Below are 18,132 nucleotides of genomic sequence, written 5' to 3'. Positions count from 1 at the left end.
GATCCTTGATGAGTCTTGTTGTGGCGGTCCCCAAGACAGAGCCGCCCATCTTTATGGTTGCCGCGGTAACACCAGATGTCACATCAAAAACCGCTGCATAAGGATACATTATCTCGCTCGTCTGTAAACATATTCTCTTCCTCATGGTCGGTTTCACCCGGTCGTCATGACTACGGTCGAGTCAGAATTTGTTTTCATTGTGTCGGGGGGGATGTAGCAGGAGAATCACTCCCATGATTCCCCGCCAGCCTCGACGTCATCTATTGTGAGTGTTTTGGTTGAGAGCCCCCTGGTGGCGGGAACTTTGGTGTCGCACTGAACAAGGCTTGTTTGTCTTTTTTTGGAGCGTTGACCTTTGACCCACCTTCCGGCCATGACTTTGCTGCTCTTTGATAACTGATTTGTTTCTGTACTGACGGCTTTAACATCGGCTCCTGACCCCTGAATGAGTCACCGACGGACCTCACTACGACGAGCTGTAATCAACAGGACGAGAGAGAAATATTCCTGCAGCTTCTCGCAAACAAAATGATCATTTCAGTTTTGGCGTCATTCGTCGTCTCCCAGTTTGTTCGTCTTTGTGAAGGCGTTTGTTGGAGCTGATGCATGTGTTTGCTCTGAAACAGACGGTCGTTTTAACAAGGTGTTACATCCTGGAATCGAATTTAAAAATAATAAGAAAGTTTGTCCTGTTTCCATTTCTCAGCTCTTGAGACTCAGAAGAAACTGGAATAACTAACAGCAACTAAACTCTGAACTGCTTTGGAAACGAGTGATTTTATCTGCACATTCTTTGATTTTTTAAACTGTATCCGAGAGTAAAAAAAACCCAACTGATTTCAGATGAACATTTGTGCAGAGCGCTCCTCCTTCAAGCTGCAGTCTCTTCATCCCCGTAGAGAAGCTTCCTCAATCTGTGTAGTTTCTTATTTGACGCTCCGCTCTGTAGTGAGATGTAAATTATGAGTGTTTCAAACCCTTCTGTAAACATCTGCCACGCTTTCCACGTCTCCCTGATTCCTGCGCTCAGCCGTCAGCGGGGGGTTGCCGTCTCTGCTGACCCTTCCTCTAACAGCAGGACTCTGAAACGTGGAGCGGCTTCATTAGCATTCACAGCTGATCTGAGAACAGCCGAGCAGGACCCGATGTTTACATGCAGGGGAGCTCATGTGGACCCACTGAACTCATGCTTCAAAGGGATACTTCAGCCTGGGATTGATGTCTGTCCATGAGCCGTGTTTCCTGTGAATCTGCCTGTTGAACGTCATAATTTACAGATTTATACCGCTAACGAGCGCTCAGGTCGAATCTGCTGCTCTGAGTTAACGCTGCTTCAAAGCGATCATGTTGTGGTGCTCAGAGGTCACAGTTACAGCTTTGCATTAGACGCATTATGCACATGTTTATGAAGATACAGAAGCTAGCTGATTAGCTTAGTTTAGCTTAGCACAAAGACTAAACGCAGGGGGAAATACATATGTAGGCTCAGTCCACCTAGCGTCTTTTTTCAGTTGTTTTCAAAATGCAGAGAGCAGCCACTCGGATAAAAAGCGCTCAGTGTCTCTTTTACAAGCGCTCTGCTGTTTTTTGGGCGGCCGCTCCGAGCGCTCAAGTGTTTGATGTTCCTCGTAGTTTAACCTCCTACGGATCGAAAAACTGAATCTGAAATATAAAACATGCTGTAAAAAATAATGGAGCAGTGTTGGTCATACAGCCGCCGTTGTCATGGAGACAGGACGGACGTGCAGCGGACAAACACTCCCGAGCGTACAGCCGGCGCTCTTTCCTGCCTGTAAAAAACGCCATGTGGACACGGGGTCTTAAGCTACTTTTTTATGTAACAAGTCATGCTAAGCTATGCTAACTGGCTACTGGAACGAACACTTAGATACAGACACGAAGATGCCTCTTCCGGGCCTGTGAGGTGCATCAATGTGGTCGCCATTTTTGGGAGGGGTAGCCACGCCCCCTAATGAATGTAAAGCCAAGAAAGCAGGAATTCAAATGTTCATAACTCGATGAAATTTGGGTCGACTTTCAAGCGGATTGTTTGTCGTATCTGCAAGTAGATCAAATAGACAAGATAGTTACAGCAGAACCTTCAATTTGAAAATAAAGTCAGAGATTCAGAAAAGTCTTAAAGTCTAAGATGATAGCAAAGATACTCCGACTCTCTGACATCACTGAGCAGCAGCAGAGAAATCCTCCATCCTGAAGCTCTCCAACAGGGCCGGTGTTAGACGATGTTTCAGGCGCTCTGATAAACTTTATTACTCAGGTTGATGAACAGGAACGCGGCTGATGTGAAGATAATCTGGATTATTTCCTCTTTAAATCTGCGTGTAAACATGGTCCCTCGCTCCTCATTGGTTTGCTTTTTCAACTTCCCTCCAGATCACTAAAGTATCGTATGTGTCTTATCATCTCTGGAAGATTTTCTAACTTTTTCCCCCATCCGACCAACAGCCCAGCAGAACCCGGCGCCGCCCATCCCGGCCCGGCAGTACGAGGTGGCGATGAACCGGCAGCAGCGCTACTTCCGCATCCCGTTCATCCGGCCGGGCGACCAGTACAAAGACCCGCAGAACAAGAAGAAGGGCTGGTGGTACGCCCACTTCGACGGGCCCTGGATCGCCCGGCAGATGGAGCTGCACCCGGATAAACACCCCATCCTGCTGGTGGCAGGTCAGTACTGCAGGGAGAGGAGACGGGAGGGGGAGGAGGGCGAGGGTTATTTGGGGAAAGATGGAGGACTGATTGATTAGCAGATGGAAATATCAACAACATGAAGAGAGGGAGAAATGGTAAAAAAAAAAAAAGATGGAGGGTTTAGGCTGCGAGGACGGCGGGGGAGGGGAGATAAAACATGGAGGATTAGGAAAGTGTAAGGAGGCAGCAGTTTACTGTAGGAGGAGGACGTCAGGCTGGAGGTTAAGACGGGATCAACTGCAGAGTGATGGAAGGAAAGGAAGTCATGTTTCCACCTTTATCAAGTTCTCAGTCTGCACATGCTCAGTTCATATTCTTCACTGTTAACTGACTCATTCAGAACAACAGAAAACAGCTCTCACTTTATTTATTAATGGTTGATTTGATGGGGACAGATACAATACACATGGACACACTAAAAACAGCCATGCAATGTAAACATCATCAGGAGTCATGTGGTTCTCAGCAGACGTCCACACAGGCGACTCACATCATGAAAACCGCACAAAAATACAGAAATACAGAAATACATCGGTATAAAAACATAACTCCCATCAGGATATCACAAAGACCGTCAGTCCAGCTGCTGATGGGACAAAGGACCTCAGATATGGCCCCACATGGCTCGACTGATTTAGAGGCCGATACCGATATAAGCGAGATAGAAAAATTTGATCCCAATTTATTGGCCGATATATTTCTCAGATCTATGAAATCAGCAGAGATAGATATATATTTACATATTTACGGTCTTGATGCCTAACATGCAGTTATCAAACACTTGTGGTATAGATTTATAATGAAGACAATTATAAAGCATGTACGTTCATCACCGCTGCTCAACACTCTGGAGAGTGATGATGTTTGTTGTAATCCATATAGCGCCCTCTGCTGGTGACAGAAAACTGCTAGTGAAATACAATAAACCTCAGATGAAATGATTTTTGACTGGTGAATAAATCGAGTGATATCGGCGATAAAATCAGCCGATGCCGATAGTCACTGGATGAGCTAATATCGGCCAAATTATTGGCTGAATGATTAATCGGTCAGGCTCTACTCCTCATATACGTGATCCCCCTCCCTGTCTGCAGAAGTCTAAACTCTGCATGCAGACGGTGCTGAGGGTCTTCCAGGACGGCCTAAGCCTTCTGATTGGCTCTTACACAAACATGTAAATATGCCCGATGGTAGCCATAAGCTTCTTTCCATCTGGAGTCCCTCTGCAGACAAGAGAGAAAACAGAAACCAGGTAACAACCAAACCACAACATGAACTGTACATTAGCTGACACATTTATACAAGCGGTGGCTGTAAAGTGACCTTCAGAGTTAAAGTTCTGCTACAGGGAGGTGAAGTGTCAGAGCTTTAAAGTGCTGCACATGATTAGAGTCTACACAGGCTATATGGAGTCACCCCGACACCCCGACACATGAGGCACTGATTGCTCATTTGTCCTGGAGCCTGTAGCTGCAAAGTGCTCCTGCACCCTAATGCACCGAGTCTACATATACTCGCCGTGTGTATGCACATACTAAAGGTTAGCTGCATGGATGTGTTTATGTATGCAGACGTGTGTGTGAATACAAGATGAACACAGTTAACAGATACAATAAAACCCCCTTACCACACATCCTAAGTATTACTCTGGATCCTCTTTCTCTCCCGCTCAGACTGCAGAACAATGCTTCCCTTTCTCCCCTTCTCTTTCCTTGATCTCTTCCTTTCCTTCTTTTCTCCTTCGTCTTTAGTTTTTTTTTATACATCACTGTTTCTTCACGCCTTTGTTTATTGTCTATTCAAGTTATTATGCAACTGTCTTACTGTCCTCCTACACTTTCTCCTGTATGCTTGTTTTTTTTGTATCGTCTAGCACAGCAAAGGAAGATGCAATAAGACACATTCAGCTGTGACATAACTACAAACAATCAGACGTGCAGCACGTGTCTAGTGCTGATCTAACCAGGATTTGTTGGCTCTCTTCAAGTTTGCAGGACGTTTCTAGTGATCCGGATGCGAGGTCCAGGATGTTGCTTGAAGATGTTTTGCAAAACGAAATGTGCCACTTGAAACTGCAGCCCTGAAGTCTCAGTTCAAACATCGAAACACAAACTTTATATCATGGAAGTCACTTGAATTAGTTCAGACTTAAAGGAGCAGTATGTAACTCTGACCCCTAGTGTTTAAAATGGGTACTGCAGTCTAAATTCTAAACATCATAGAGAGCTGTCTCCCCCCCCCCCCTCCTCTCTAGAGTCCATGCTCACGCAGGTCACCATGTGGTGGACTCTGAAGCTTCAGTGTTTATCCAGCTCTGCATGGGTCTGTAAACCTTTCTGTGTTCTAACCTCTCTCCATTTTTCAAAAGCATCTCCAATATTGATCCTAGTTTGAGCACGTTTCTGCTCGTGGAGCTTATTAGAAACATGCAGAGGCTTTTTAGGTCGGGTACAATCACTTCTATCTGAACCACTTCTCTTGCCCGCTTCCATCGCTGCAACACCTGTTGACCTGATAACTGCTCTCATATCTGACAAACCGAGGGGCTTCCAAAACGGCCGTGTGGGGGGGGGGGGTCGCCTTAAAAGTGTCTACCTTCTCTGGTCCAAACAAATCCAGAGCATTCAGGAGCAGAATCTAAAGTTAGAAGGAGGACATACTGGCTGCTGCATTGTTGTTAGAGAAGCCAGCACAAAAGCTAACATTAGCATGCTAAGCAGATAAACACAAAATGTCTTTATTATTTCTGGTTTTGGCCGATTATAAGAAAGGATGCAAGCAGACACAGAGGAGGCAGGGAGTAAGGAAAGGACAGGCGGTTGAAGGATGGAGAGAGAGAGAGCAGAGGACTGAAGCCAGGATCGATACTCTGACGCTGATTCACACAAAATCAAAAGTGACACTTTAATCGTCCGACTGGAGCAAAATGTCGAAGGTTTGACTTTGTGACTTCCTCATCATCATCTGAGATCATAACGCAGCGTCAGGTCCATTCCCCGTAAGGAACCAGAGGACTTTTAGATTTCCAAGCGTCCTGAGCTGGACGCCCGATACGACCCATCGAGCAGAGTTTGTGAAATGTTTCCCTCGAGCGTTCTCTCTCTCCTCAGAACACGACAAAGATGAACGTGCAGCACGGGTGTCATGACGTCGTATACAGAGAAAGAGAAACCTGGACTCTAGAGAGGATTGTTTCATGGTGTGTTCCTCCTACAGAAGAAGTCCAGTGATGGACGGTTCTGCTCCGTCGTCAGGAGTTTCACGTTTGTTGTTTATTGTTTTATTATAAGTGAAAAGAGAGGGAACATAAAAAAGCTCCGTTAGCCTTGAAGCCTCTGAGTGGGCGGGACCATGTGTGTTTGATTGACAGCTCAGACAGAAGGAGTTCACTCTGCCGAAATCATTTTTTTTCTCTGAAGAGACGATAAAGATGAATCGTCGTTTAAGTGGAACAAAACGTGCGTCATGATTTGAAGTCGTAGAGAAGCCGTCTTTGAAGAAGCCGCTCGATGAGGTTTGAGACTTAATCGTCTCCTTGCCCACTCGACACGTTTTATCTCCTCTCTAGTCTCTAAGTCTCCCTGTTGTTCTTTTGAAACGATGCTCATGTCCATGTGTGCAGCGGAGTAGTCCTCACCACACTCTGAAGGTCGGCTGAAGCTCGCTACACACTACAGGATTTACAAACTTTAGGCCTCGTGTCCACCTGCCGTTTTTTTAGCGGTTTTTTTTTTTCAGTTGTTTTCAATGAGTAGAGAACGTTCGCAGCAGCAGGCGGCTGACTGGAGGAAATTCGTAGCGCCCAGCTTCCTTTTTCAGATCGGTTCCCTTTTTTTTGTGCGGCCGCTTTAAGCGCTTAAGTTTAAAAATCGTTCAACTTTTCAGGAAAGGCGCTGTTGACATCACGGGTAAGATATTCCTCGTGTTTTTGTCTCCGACAGATCGTGTCTCGTACCCACATCCTCCTCGTTCCGTGTCTGCTGGAGTATAAACGATCTTGAATACTGACAACAACAGACTGTTGTCATGGAGACAGGACAGACGTGCAGCACTTGTTTTTCTCAGTGCGCGAATGAGCGACTTTTTGATTCAGTAGATGTCGCCCTTGAGCACCCGCATAAAACCAAAACAAACTGCTGTTAGGCCACGCCTCCTCCATACTGAAGCCTCCGCCCTCGTCCAGAGACACACCTCCAACCCGTCTTTACTCCCGTTCGCATGAAGGAGTCATCAACTAGAACGCGCAAGCGGCGGACAAAATTGTCCTTGTATCAAGCTGCATTGTTGTGTTTGCGTGCTAATGTTAGCGCTCTTTAGTTAGCTCGTAGCTTCACATTGTTGTGTTAGCATGCTAATGTTAGCGCTCTTTAGTTAGCTCGTAGCTTCACATTGTTGTGTTAGCATGCTAATGTTAGCGCTCTTTAGTTAGCTCGTAGCTTCACATTGTTGTGTTAGCATGCTAATGTTAGCGCTCTTTAGTTAGCTCGTAGCTTCACATTGTTGTGTTAGCATGCTAATGTTAGCGCTCTTTAGTTAGCTCGTAGCTTCACATTTCATGTAAACTGACACAGAATGAGCGTGATCTAAAAACTCTTACTAACATCCAAATAATCAGTGAGTATGTTCTTCTTCTTCTCTCTAGTTCTTGACTAAAACAGCTTTTATACACAAGGGGAGGAGCCGGCCGTCCCGTCCATGTAAACACGGCTCTGACAACAACACAGCCAGCGGGACTCGAGCTTCTCCCTCATTGTAGACAGTCATGACTCAGAGACACATTTACACAGGACAGACTTTATGATTTATTTATGTGGAACTTAAATTCTTCCTTTAAATATCAACGAGCTCAGGTCACCCTCTCCTGTGTTTAGATGTAAAAAGTGTTTGTGGCTCAACAAGCTGTAAAACCACAGATTGTGGAGTCAAAACATCGACATAAAAAGATTTTTAAAAAGCTGTTTTTTGTTTACCCGTCTGCCTCAGCATATGTGTGTGTGTTGATTCAACACCTCCCGACTCCTACACGACTCTTTTAGAACTTTGTGTGAGTTTGAGGATTAAGGTCGCTGGTGGGTCGGGGGACGTTTGTGACTTTATGAAACGTTGTGGCTGCACTTGGTGTGATTTAAGAAACTGTGGTCGTCAATCAAAAAGAGTCCATATTGTGTTAGAACAGTTTGTGTTTTACAGCAGAGATCCCAGACGGCAGCTGTGTTCGAGTGCTTGTGTGTGTGTGTAACTCCCTCATATAACTCTGCTGCAGCTTGTTATTGCCTCCACAGCTGCAGAGTGTTGTACTGACTGAATGTAAATCATCGTCTTTGAATGTGTTTAATATGTCGTCTCTTGAAGTCTGCTGTTCATCTTACTACACTTTATATTCAGGACGAAGAACAAACAACATTTACAGCTAAATGAACTCTCTAATATGTAACTGGCACCTAGTGGTTAAAATGTGTACTGCAGTCTAAAACATCATAGAGAGCTGTCTCCCCCCCCCTCCTCTCTAGAGTCCATGCTCACTCAGGTCACCATGTGGTGGACTCTGAAGCTTCAGTGTTTATCCAGCTCTGCATGGGTCTGTAAACCTTTCTGTGTTCTAACCTCTCTCCATTTTTCAAAAGCATCTCCAATATTGATCCTAGTTTGAGCACGTTTCTGCTCGTGGAGCTTATTAGAAACATGCAGAGGCTTTTTAGGTCGGGTACAATCACTTCTATCTGAACCACTTCTCTTGCCCGCTTCCATCGCTGCAACACCTGTTGACCTGATAACTGCTCTCATATCTGACAAACTGAGGGGCGTCCAAAACGGCCGTGTGGGGGCGTGTCTTAAAAGCGCCTACCTTCTCTGGTCCTAACAAATCCAGAGCATTCAGGAGCAGAATCTAAAGTTAGAAGGAGGACATACTGGCTGCTGCATTGTTGTCAGAGAAGCCAGCACTTCAACATGTTTCCTTAATGATCAGATAGTAAGATACCTTTATCATCTCACTCTCTACACAGCTCACTGATTGGACCTTTAAACTGCAAAAACTGACCAATTAGAGCCACAAAAAGCTCTGAATAATCATGGCTTGTAGTGGTTTGCAAACAGGAAGTAGCTCTGGAGAAGTCGATTAAAAACGGCTCTTCAGTCTTTACAGGAAGGGAGATCTGCTCAGGGTCAGAGACCTCCTCAGTTTTAATCGTGTTATTCCCTCCTGTCTTCTAAATATAATTTAAAATTCCACTTATTGGTCCACCTCTATCTGCCAATCATCTGTCTCTTCCTCACAGTCTCCGCGCTCCTCTGGTAAATGATTAAATCTGCTTTTCAAAGCTCACACCTGGGTCATGTTTTTGGGTCTCACAGGAAAGGACGACATGGAGATGTGCGAGCTGAGTCTGGAGGAGACGGGCCTGTCGAGGAAACGCGGCGCCGAGATCCTCCCCCGGCAGTACGAGGAGATCTGGGAGCGCTGCGGCGGCATCCAGTACCTCCGCAGCGCCATCGAGAGCCGGCAGGCGCGGCCCACCTACGCCACGGCCATGCTGCAGAGCATGTTCAAGTGACGGGGGGGGGAGGGGCGTGACTCCGCACCGTAAACAAAGGGACAAACGCACCAGCTACCTAACACAGATGGCGTGTGAGCGTACTGCACCAGGTTCTGACCGGCCTTCAGCGATCTCTCTCCCTTTTGTTTCTTTTGTTTCGGTTCTTTCTGGCTTTTTGTTTTGGGGGGGTGGGGGAGGTTGTTTTTTTGGGGGGAGTTTTTGCGTTGAACCCTATGCAGAAGAAAATCAGTAAATTATCACATGGGGTTGTTTTCCCTCTCTGTCTTTTCTTGAGTCTAACTACGAGGCCTTAACACTTCTTTAACAGGGTTTAGACGCCACAGGTAGGAATTTACTTTCTGATTATTTTTTTTCGTTTTTGTTCAAAGCTGCCTCCCCAAAACGCGACAACTTAATCCTTTGTAATTGTGCATTCCTGATTATGAAGTCTCACCGGTGTGTAGCTTCCATGGTAACAGCTAGCTGGTGACCCCCCCCCCCCCATCTCTCCGACGTTCAACCTGCTGTTTACACCGTCTCCACGTTCAGGAAGCTCGCACACGGAGGCGTCACGGCGTGAATCCACTCACAATTAAGACGAATATTCTCAAATTCAGTTTTTTGTTTTTTCCTTTTGTCTTTCCAAGCGAATGTAACTGGAGACCTCGTCGATTGGTCCGTGTAGTGATTCCTCTTTTTTCTCCTCATCATGTGTGATTTAACGTGTAACGCTAATTAACGACAACGGTCCAGAAAACGTTTGAGACCAAACTTTGAACCCTCGTTTGGGGTTTTTCTTTTTTTTTTTTTGTGGCCAGAGCAGGAAATTCAGCTCCATGATTATTGTTTTTTTTTTGTGTGTGTGTCTTTGTTTATCAAGCGAAGCAGAAAATGTGAAATAATTATGCAACTCCTCGTGGGCTGTTGGAGAACAGATCAGCGCTGCAAAAAAATCATCCCGCCTTCAGTCTTCAAAATCTCGCCGATCGTGTTTTCATTGATCGTCCTAAAATATGAGAAGTTCAAATCACGCCGGTGCAGGTACCTGATGTGCTCCGGTTTGTCAGATCTGCACGGGTCTACATTTGTATGATGATGTAGCACGTTGTGATTGGCTGTGAGTCAGGAAGTCAGAGAGAGAGATCGACGTCTCCCCATGAAAGACGAAGAACTCGAACACACGGCGTCCAAACTGACTTTCATGTTGCACAGCTGATGTGAGTCCCCGTCTGAACGCATTAACACGCCAATATTCAGGTGAGAGACGGGTGTGACATGTTTCACCGCTCTTGTATTTCGTGGTTAAAATCCTCGATATATTCAAAGCGTTCATCCTTATCCTGCGTCTGAAGACCGGACAGAAACTACATCTGTGAACTCTCCAACAAACAGCCAATTACAACGCGCTACATCATCGTACAAACGCCGTCGAAGGACCCCGAGCAGATCTGACCGCCTGAGAAGATCTGGTACCTTCACCGGATTGGACGCGTTTCCTTCCCTGTGAGAAGGTCGCCGTTAACCGTACGAAACACTGGTACTCTCCGATGAACTGGAACATTCATACGACACAGCGGGCTCAGTTTGTTGCGTCCAGCAGCGATGTGGAAAGTTTATTTTTCAAACACTTTCTGCTCGCGGCTCGGGGCTCGTGAGTTCGTCCTGGACAAGCAATAAATCGACGCTTAGAGAAAAAAAAAACGGGCACAAAGACAATCTGCTCAACCTGCTTTGTTCACCTGATGCCAAGTCTGCCCCTCACCTCTCTCTCTCTCTCTCTTTGAGTCTTCTCTGCACAATGAAATGTGACTTGGATGTTCTGAAAGCATGACGAGTTGTCTGTCTGTGAAGTCGTGGATCCTTTTACAATGCGGTGTTAACATGCAGGAAAGACGACTCGTAATCAGCCAATCAGCTACAAGATACACTCAAAGTCTGATCAGGAAGCAAAGACAGGAAGTTAGATTCTTCAAAAGTTAACGTTTCAATCCTCCATAGGAAGAAGAACGTCTTAAATATAGCAGCTGTTCCCTTCTTTAGATCAAACATTAATAACAAAAACCTGACTGTTCTCACCTTAAAATATTATGTTCCCTCCAAAATAAGCAACTTTATAAGTCTCATGATTTAAAACAGGTTTTAAAACCGAGATCCAAAAGGCATCTGGACTTCATTGAAGATCAGTCCAGTTGCCTTTTGGATCTAGCCTCGGTTTGCCATGAAACTGGATGACTGAGAACCTTCACCGGGTTTTAAAAACTTTGTGATGCACAGCATGTCTGAGGGAAAAGATTTTCTAAAGCCCCGTTTCCACCAGGCGGTCCAGATTGGTTTGATTCTGCCCGGTTTGAGACAGTAAACCCTGATGTCCCTTGAGTTTCCACCACCAACCTGTTACCATACTTGGTAAACAGAGTGTAAGCTGGATGGCGTTAACCGCGTCCGCTACACTAACGAGATAACAGCAGCATGATACACTGGAGCCGCCAATAGAGGCCTTCAATGGGGCGGAGCTACGCGCCCACATTAGTCACAAAGAACAAAAACAGCCTTAAAATTACTCTTTAAAAATCCATGAGATATTGAAACATGGCCAGTTTGTGTTCGTCCTTTACTACCGCTGTTGCACAGGAAGTGACGCTTCTTTCGACCACTGCCAGTACAATTGGCACCCCAACAGAAGGGTAGCAAAAACGTAGGACAGTACAGTTCTTTGTTTTTTGGTTCCATTCCCAACTTTGGACTGGAAAGGCCAATAAATGCTTACAGTACAGTACCAAACTGAACCGGAGCGCTTGGTGAAAACAGGTTTAAAAGTGCCAAAGATAGTTCCAAAAAAAACAAAGATGTTCCTGATTAACTGCAGATTGTAAAGTAGAACGCAAACAGCTGAAATACGTGGCTCAAAAGGTTGACTTAAAAAGCCATAAAAGGATCAACATTGTCTCTATTTTTTAAACCTTTAAGGTCGACTGTCATTCAAGCAGCATCAGACCGTTTCACAGATCCAAACTAGTGATGAAGCCGTCGACTACGAGGTCAGAAGTGTAAATAACACGTATTATACTTCCTGCATTATGTTGGACTTCTTGTTCATCATTAATGCTCAGATGTTCAGCATGCCACAATTTAGAAGCCAGCACTTAATTTAGCTCGTACTTAACGCCTCAACAGCATTTAAACCCCGCCCCCTTGTTGTGTAACCAGTTGTGATTGGCAAGATCTTAAAAAATGTTGGCTAGAAATCTGTCTCCCTCCTGAGCAAAATGTTTTCTGAGAACACAACAAACCTTCTAACTCAAAGTTTTCTGTCTGGTTTGGTCTCTTCCATACTAGAAACCATTCGACCCATGACATCAAATACATGAATTAAAGAGACACACACATAAAACAGGACCACTGCACTTCCCCCTCTGATATACTGAGCTTTAAATCTGATTATCTAGTTTCCCAAAATGCACCAATTACCCAACAAAGAATCAGAGATAACGTTAGAAACATGACCACCAGCACACGTCTCCATCTGGAGCCGTGCCGGTGAGATGAGGACTTTTCCTGTCTGTTAACGCCGTCTGTAGAGGTGACACTTTTCAGAGCTCTGTACCCGAGTCGGTCGGCTGCTGTCGGTTGAACAGCTGAGTGACGAGCTGGAAACACTTCCTCATCCTGCATTCGCTGCCATCTGTTTCTCTCCACACATTACAATCATTCCTCGGGAAGCACTGCCTTTTGTCCACTCGTTGTCGTTTTTTCTAACGCTGATCTCTCTAACAGATGAATAAATGCATTCCATGTTTCACTCGACTCTGCGCTTCTTCTTTGACTGAAAGTTGTCCTGTTATGTTGACACCCCGTTTTTAAACTCTCATATAGTGTTTCAATGCTGGATGTTCAAACTTTAAGGCAGGGTTGGTCATTTCCTCCAGTTACACTTTTTAAGATTTTGGTGTAAATTGTCTTTAGGTCCTGACAGAAATTAATAACTCAGGTTCTCTGAAAAAGGAACAAAGAAAATCCGTCATCTGTATCAGTTCTAAGAATGTAAAAACTTTGACCAATGTCTGCCACGAGGTACCAATCTGATGAACCAATCAGACGCCTCCCTGTCTCCCTGCTCATTCTCTACCTCTCGCATGCTCTAGCTCACACTCAAAGCATGAGCTGAGGTCTGCTTCTGGAGAGACGGCGCTTGGTGCATGTAAGTGAGGGGGCGTGGCTTTAGAGGGAACACAGAGGGGAAGGGGTGCAGACGGAGCACTGAGGGAATGCTACTTTCAAAATCATGCTAGTTTTAGAAAATTACCAACCCTGCCTTTAATGTGTGCAAAGTTTCAGATCATGAGGTAAACGTTTGTTGGAGTAATCCCAGGATGAGTCTGCAGAGGACGCTATTGGCCTCCCCTGGCAGCCCTGCAGTGTTCTGCCCCTGGAAGGCTTCCAGAGAACTGGCCAATCAGAAGAAAGTGGGCACATGGAGAGGGGGGCCTTAAAGAGACAGTAGTATCAGATAAATAAGGAGGTTTCTTAAACTGCAGATCATGTAAATCTGCTCTATGAGATTCACAAACTGACGACATGAAAAATGAACATGAGGAGAAGATGGATATTTACAATCTGATGCTGCTCACAAACAAAAAACCTGCAGAATTATTTGTGGAAAGAAATGAAGAGACAACCTTTTCTTATTCAACACAGTTTGTATTTCAGCTACAGATTCAAACAAAAATCAGTACAGTTTGTTGGGTTTGTTCCCCCCAGAAAGCAGCAGTAAACATCAGGAGACCCTCTGTGACCCTGTTTACACTTTGTTTAGAACAGAACAGAAAACCTTTAAATGACAAGGTGACAGCGTGACATGAGAGAGATTTGACCGCTCAGACCACATGCAGAGATGGTCCAAAACAAGCTGACCAGAAACCTTTCCCTGTTAGTTATTGGGGGAAGTAGATTTGTATTACCTATTCTGGCTGAGAAATCTGAAGTTTGTTTGCACACACTGAAGTCAAATCTACTAACAGAGATGACTCGTCTGTCCACAAAAAAAAAAAAGCCTATTAAAAGAAAGTGTAAACTCGGCCAAAGAGAAATAACAGTGATGGTCTATTTACATGAACTGTACAAGAAGAGGCGGTTACATACGTCTACGAACAAAAACAACCAAATGTTCAGTTTGGGTTTTTTGAAAGGGGGAAATAACGCTCAACAACAAAATACGAAAGAGGAGAAACGAATAAAGTAAAAATAAAAATAATAATCATGTTAGTCAAAGTGTTGTTGAGAAGGTTAACAGCTGATTTTATCCATTTGTCTTTTACCCAATGTTTGGGTTAATTCAACGTGTCGATGATAACGATGTAGGATGATTAAAAAACTCTTTAAACAGTCAACTGTGAGCTCAGATTATTGAGAATGACCGTTTCAAAGATCAAGAAACAAGCAGCATCCTCTAGTGTTGAAAAATGAAGCTAACGCAAAAAAAAAAACTGCAGTTCCTCAAGTGTCCACTAGAGGCTGGCTCCAAAAGCAGTGGATTCTCCTTTAGGTCCCATGTTAAAATGTCCGTTTTTACAGCAGCAATAAACATGTTTACAGCCTGGTGAAAAAAAACATTTGGTCATAATAGCTCTTTTTTTTTTGGTGCATTTGTCATTAGTTCTGCATGACTAAAAGCGTGACTGACAGGTGAGCATGTTGTTGGTGTTTGTCAAGAGGCTTAAGCCCCGCCTCAGCTCCACCTCTTTTTGATTGGAAGTTAGTTTGAGTCGGCGTTCACCATGTTGGAAATGCTATCGTTTGGCTTCAAAATGCCTCTTCAGAACCCAACAGGTAATGTCACTGAGACAACGTCCATATTTTATATGATTTTTATTGCACTTTGTCCAGAAAACCTGCAGAACTGTCAGCTGTACGTCACCCTACTTCGATAGCTTCAAGGTTTTGGTTTGGATTAAATAGCTAAACAGCTGAAAAAAATCACAGCATGTGGACACAAGGTTATATAAAAATAAAAGGTCTTGAGCTCCAGATGTGTGTTTCCTTCCACCAGTCGACCACTTTACGTTTAGGACATAAACATGTAAAATACAACCTGCTGTGTAGTTTAGCTCAGAAATTCATGGTCCCCACAGATTGAACCCTAAAGACCCCCCTGAGTTTTCCCCCTAGCACCATCATGAGTTCGACATTTGAGCTACTTAGTTAAATATGTTTGAACCACTATTATAAACATCGTCCAGAGATTTGGTACAAAGATTCACGCTCCCCTCGAGAAGACTTGTAATAACTCTGGTGATAAATAATTTTTTTAAATCGGCGCCATGATCAGGTCGACACCGGCATGCACATCATCCCATCAGCCTGAGCTGCACGTTGTAAGAACTCTAACACAAAACAAAGTAAACATTACACCCGCTCAACATTAGCATGTTAGCATTGTCACCCAGAGAATGTTAGCATTTAGCTAAAAGCACCATTTAAGTACAGCTAGCATGGCTACAGACCCCTGAGTCTTATTTACAATTCAACATAGTCTGTAAGGACGCCGACAACAATCTTATGTTCACAACATCGGGATTAAGACGCCACAAAGGAGTCAGACAATAAAAGAGGAGTTTTTTAAATGTTTAAGAAGGAAGCGAACCGAAGGAAAAGTCCAGTTTTAAATAAATAACAGGGTACCACATGCACAGCCAAGTGACGGTCCCAGGTGCCGGTTGGTTGCAGGATCATACAATGAGTCCATTTTTTGTAGTTATAGTTTTTAAAGATGAAAGCACTGAGTATTTTGAGCTTGTTGGGTCTTTAAAACCTTCAAATTAAACAAAACTTGCAGTAAAAACTCAAAACTTAAAGGTCACATATTCTGTAAAATCCTCTTCACCATGTTCCTCTAACATGTGTCTCTAGTCCGTCTACAAACCCCCCAATGATGAGAAAAGTCCATCCTCTCCGTCTTCTGCCTGCTCCACTTTTCAGAAAATGTGTGCTCAAACAGGCCGTTTGTAGATTTTCCCTTCATGACATCACAAAGGGCAGTAGCCCCTCCCCCAGGTGGGTGACACTCCCACAGCTAGGTGTTTGTTCTGCCCTCTGAGTCTACCTTCTCACCGTAAACAATAGGACATGGAGCGAGAAAGACCGAGTACACCCAAGCCCTTCCAGAGAGGGGGCGTGGTCAGACACAGCTCATTTACATATTTAAAGGTACAGACACAGAAACAGCCTGTTCTGAGCAGGGCTGAAATAGAGGGGTTTATAGACATGATCAAATACAGGATCAGAGTGGATTTAGAACAAGAAACTTCACACACATGTTTTGAGGAGCTCTGAGACTTATTTAAACTGAAGAAGAAGAGGAGGATATGTCACCTTTAAGTATGCTCTAAAAAACCTTGTGGCCATGAGCAACCTCAGGAAGATATTACCTGATTATTACGGGGACATATGCCAGCCTCATTAAGTCATAAACAGTAATCCCCGCCTTCAGGTTCAGTATAAATGAGGCTCAGGTGTGCGACAGGTAAGGTATGTATGGATTGTCCAGCTTATATCATGATGTGTTGGCTTCTCTTCAGTGTAAACAGTCCTAAACAAAAGACAAAAACTGATTCCTAATGTGACTTTTCTTTGTGTTTCCATCTTTGATATCTTCATCCTCCGCCATGAGATCCTGTGTTTTTAACAATAAGAAATCTATTCGCTACACAAACACAAACACAGAGCCAGCAGACGAATACATAAACAGTCCAGGGTCAATCGTTTTTTTTCACACGATCGATGCTGCAGACTCGCCTGCTGAGCTCCTCTTTGTCGTCTCGCTGCTGGCGGCGGCAGACGACGGTGGTCCGACAGTGTCCCTAAATGTCCGTTTGTTTGTCCTTTGATAAGAAGCTCGGTGCTCTGAGGAGTTTTTTTTTTTTTTTTTTTTTTTTTTTTAGAGGAGCACAGTTTGTCCCGAAGCCTCTTCAGCTCAGCACCAGGTTTGATTTTTTTGTTTTTTAAACTGTGAGGCCTTGAGGAGTCTTCAGATCCTGCTGCGGAGTTCTGTTTCATCGAGTCTGCAGGGAGAAGATATCGTTTTAAAGGGCAACTCCACCAATTTCACATAAAGAGCTTCAAAGGATCAATTGTTTACACAGTGATGTCACCACATGTTTTTATATGTTTTATATATATATTTTTACATAAAGTGTGAGAAACAATGAAATCGTGTCCCCAGAAGTTGCTGTTTTTGTCACTGACACGCTCAGATTGTTGTTCTAAAGGACTTCGTGTTTGGAACTGGAGGGTCGACGCTTCAAGTCCCAATACGGACCCAGGTATGGAACGTGGTCTGGAAGGGACCACGTACTGTCAATGTTCCCCCAACAGCTCAGGAGCCCCTTTCTGTGTAGCAGCTACACTCTGACATCTCTCCATTAATGCATGTCCACAGGTCCTGTTTGTGCATGAGTGTGTGTTACAGGCCCATGTGCATGTTTAACAGGCGTGTGTGTGTGTGTGTGTGTGTGTGTGTGTGTGTGTGTGTGTGTGTGTGTGTGTATGTGTATTACGGGCCCGTGTGCATGTTTAACAGGCGTGTGTGTGTGTGTTACGGGCCCATGTGCATGTTTTACGGGTGTGTGTGTGTGTGTGTGTGTGTGTGTGTTACGGGCCCATGTGTGTTATGGGCCCATGTGCATGTTTGCATTAATAAAGTATATAAAATAAAAATAAATAGATAAATAATCTGAGCCTGTCAGAGATAAAAACAAGGTGCGTTAGTGTTTGTTTGCGTTAGTGGACACACTTTGATCAGGAGGTCAGGAGCCTTTTCTGTATCTGCCAGCTGAACAAAAGAATTGTTCTATTAAACCCCAGCACTTATTTATCATCATTCATTACCCAT

General features: G+C 44.3%; 2 protein-coding genes across 2 annotated transcripts in view; one reads left to right on the top strand and one right to left on the bottom strand.

The window, feature by feature from the left end:
* Window positions 1–13,044, top strand: part of LOC132985490 (unconventional myosin-VI-like) — a 137,121-nt gene extending 124,077 nt beyond the window's left edge. Inside the window, exons 37-38 of the mRNA XM_061052897.1 lie at window positions 2,467–2,685; window positions 9,064–13,044. Of these exons, the coding sequence (XP_060908880.1) occupies window positions 2,467–2,685; window positions 9,064–9,263 (419 nt within the window). The 3' untranslated portion in view covers window positions 9,264–13,044. The remainder of the gene's footprint in view (window positions 1–2,466; window positions 2,686–9,063) is intronic.
* Window positions 13,045–16,969: 3,925 nt separating this feature from the next.
* LOC132985375 (interphotoreceptor matrix proteoglycan 2-like) overlaps window positions 16,970–18,132 on the bottom strand; it is a 52,025-nt gene continuing 50,862 nt past the window's right edge. Inside the window, exon 17 of the mRNA XM_061052726.1 lies at window positions 16,970–17,302. The gene's annotated coding sequence lies outside the window, so the exon portion shown is untranslated. The remainder of the gene's footprint in view (window positions 17,303–18,132) is intronic.

This window comes from Labrus mixtus, chromosome 12 (assembly GCF_963584025.1).
Source record: "Labrus mixtus chromosome 12, fLabMix1.1, whole genome shotgun sequence".
Classification (NCBI taxonomy): domain Eukaryota; kingdom Metazoa; phylum Chordata; class Actinopteri; order Labriformes; family Labridae; genus Labrus; species Labrus mixtus.
The sequence above is the reverse complement of the archived record's forward strand: the minus strand, read 5'-3'. Positions and strand labels throughout refer to the sequence as shown.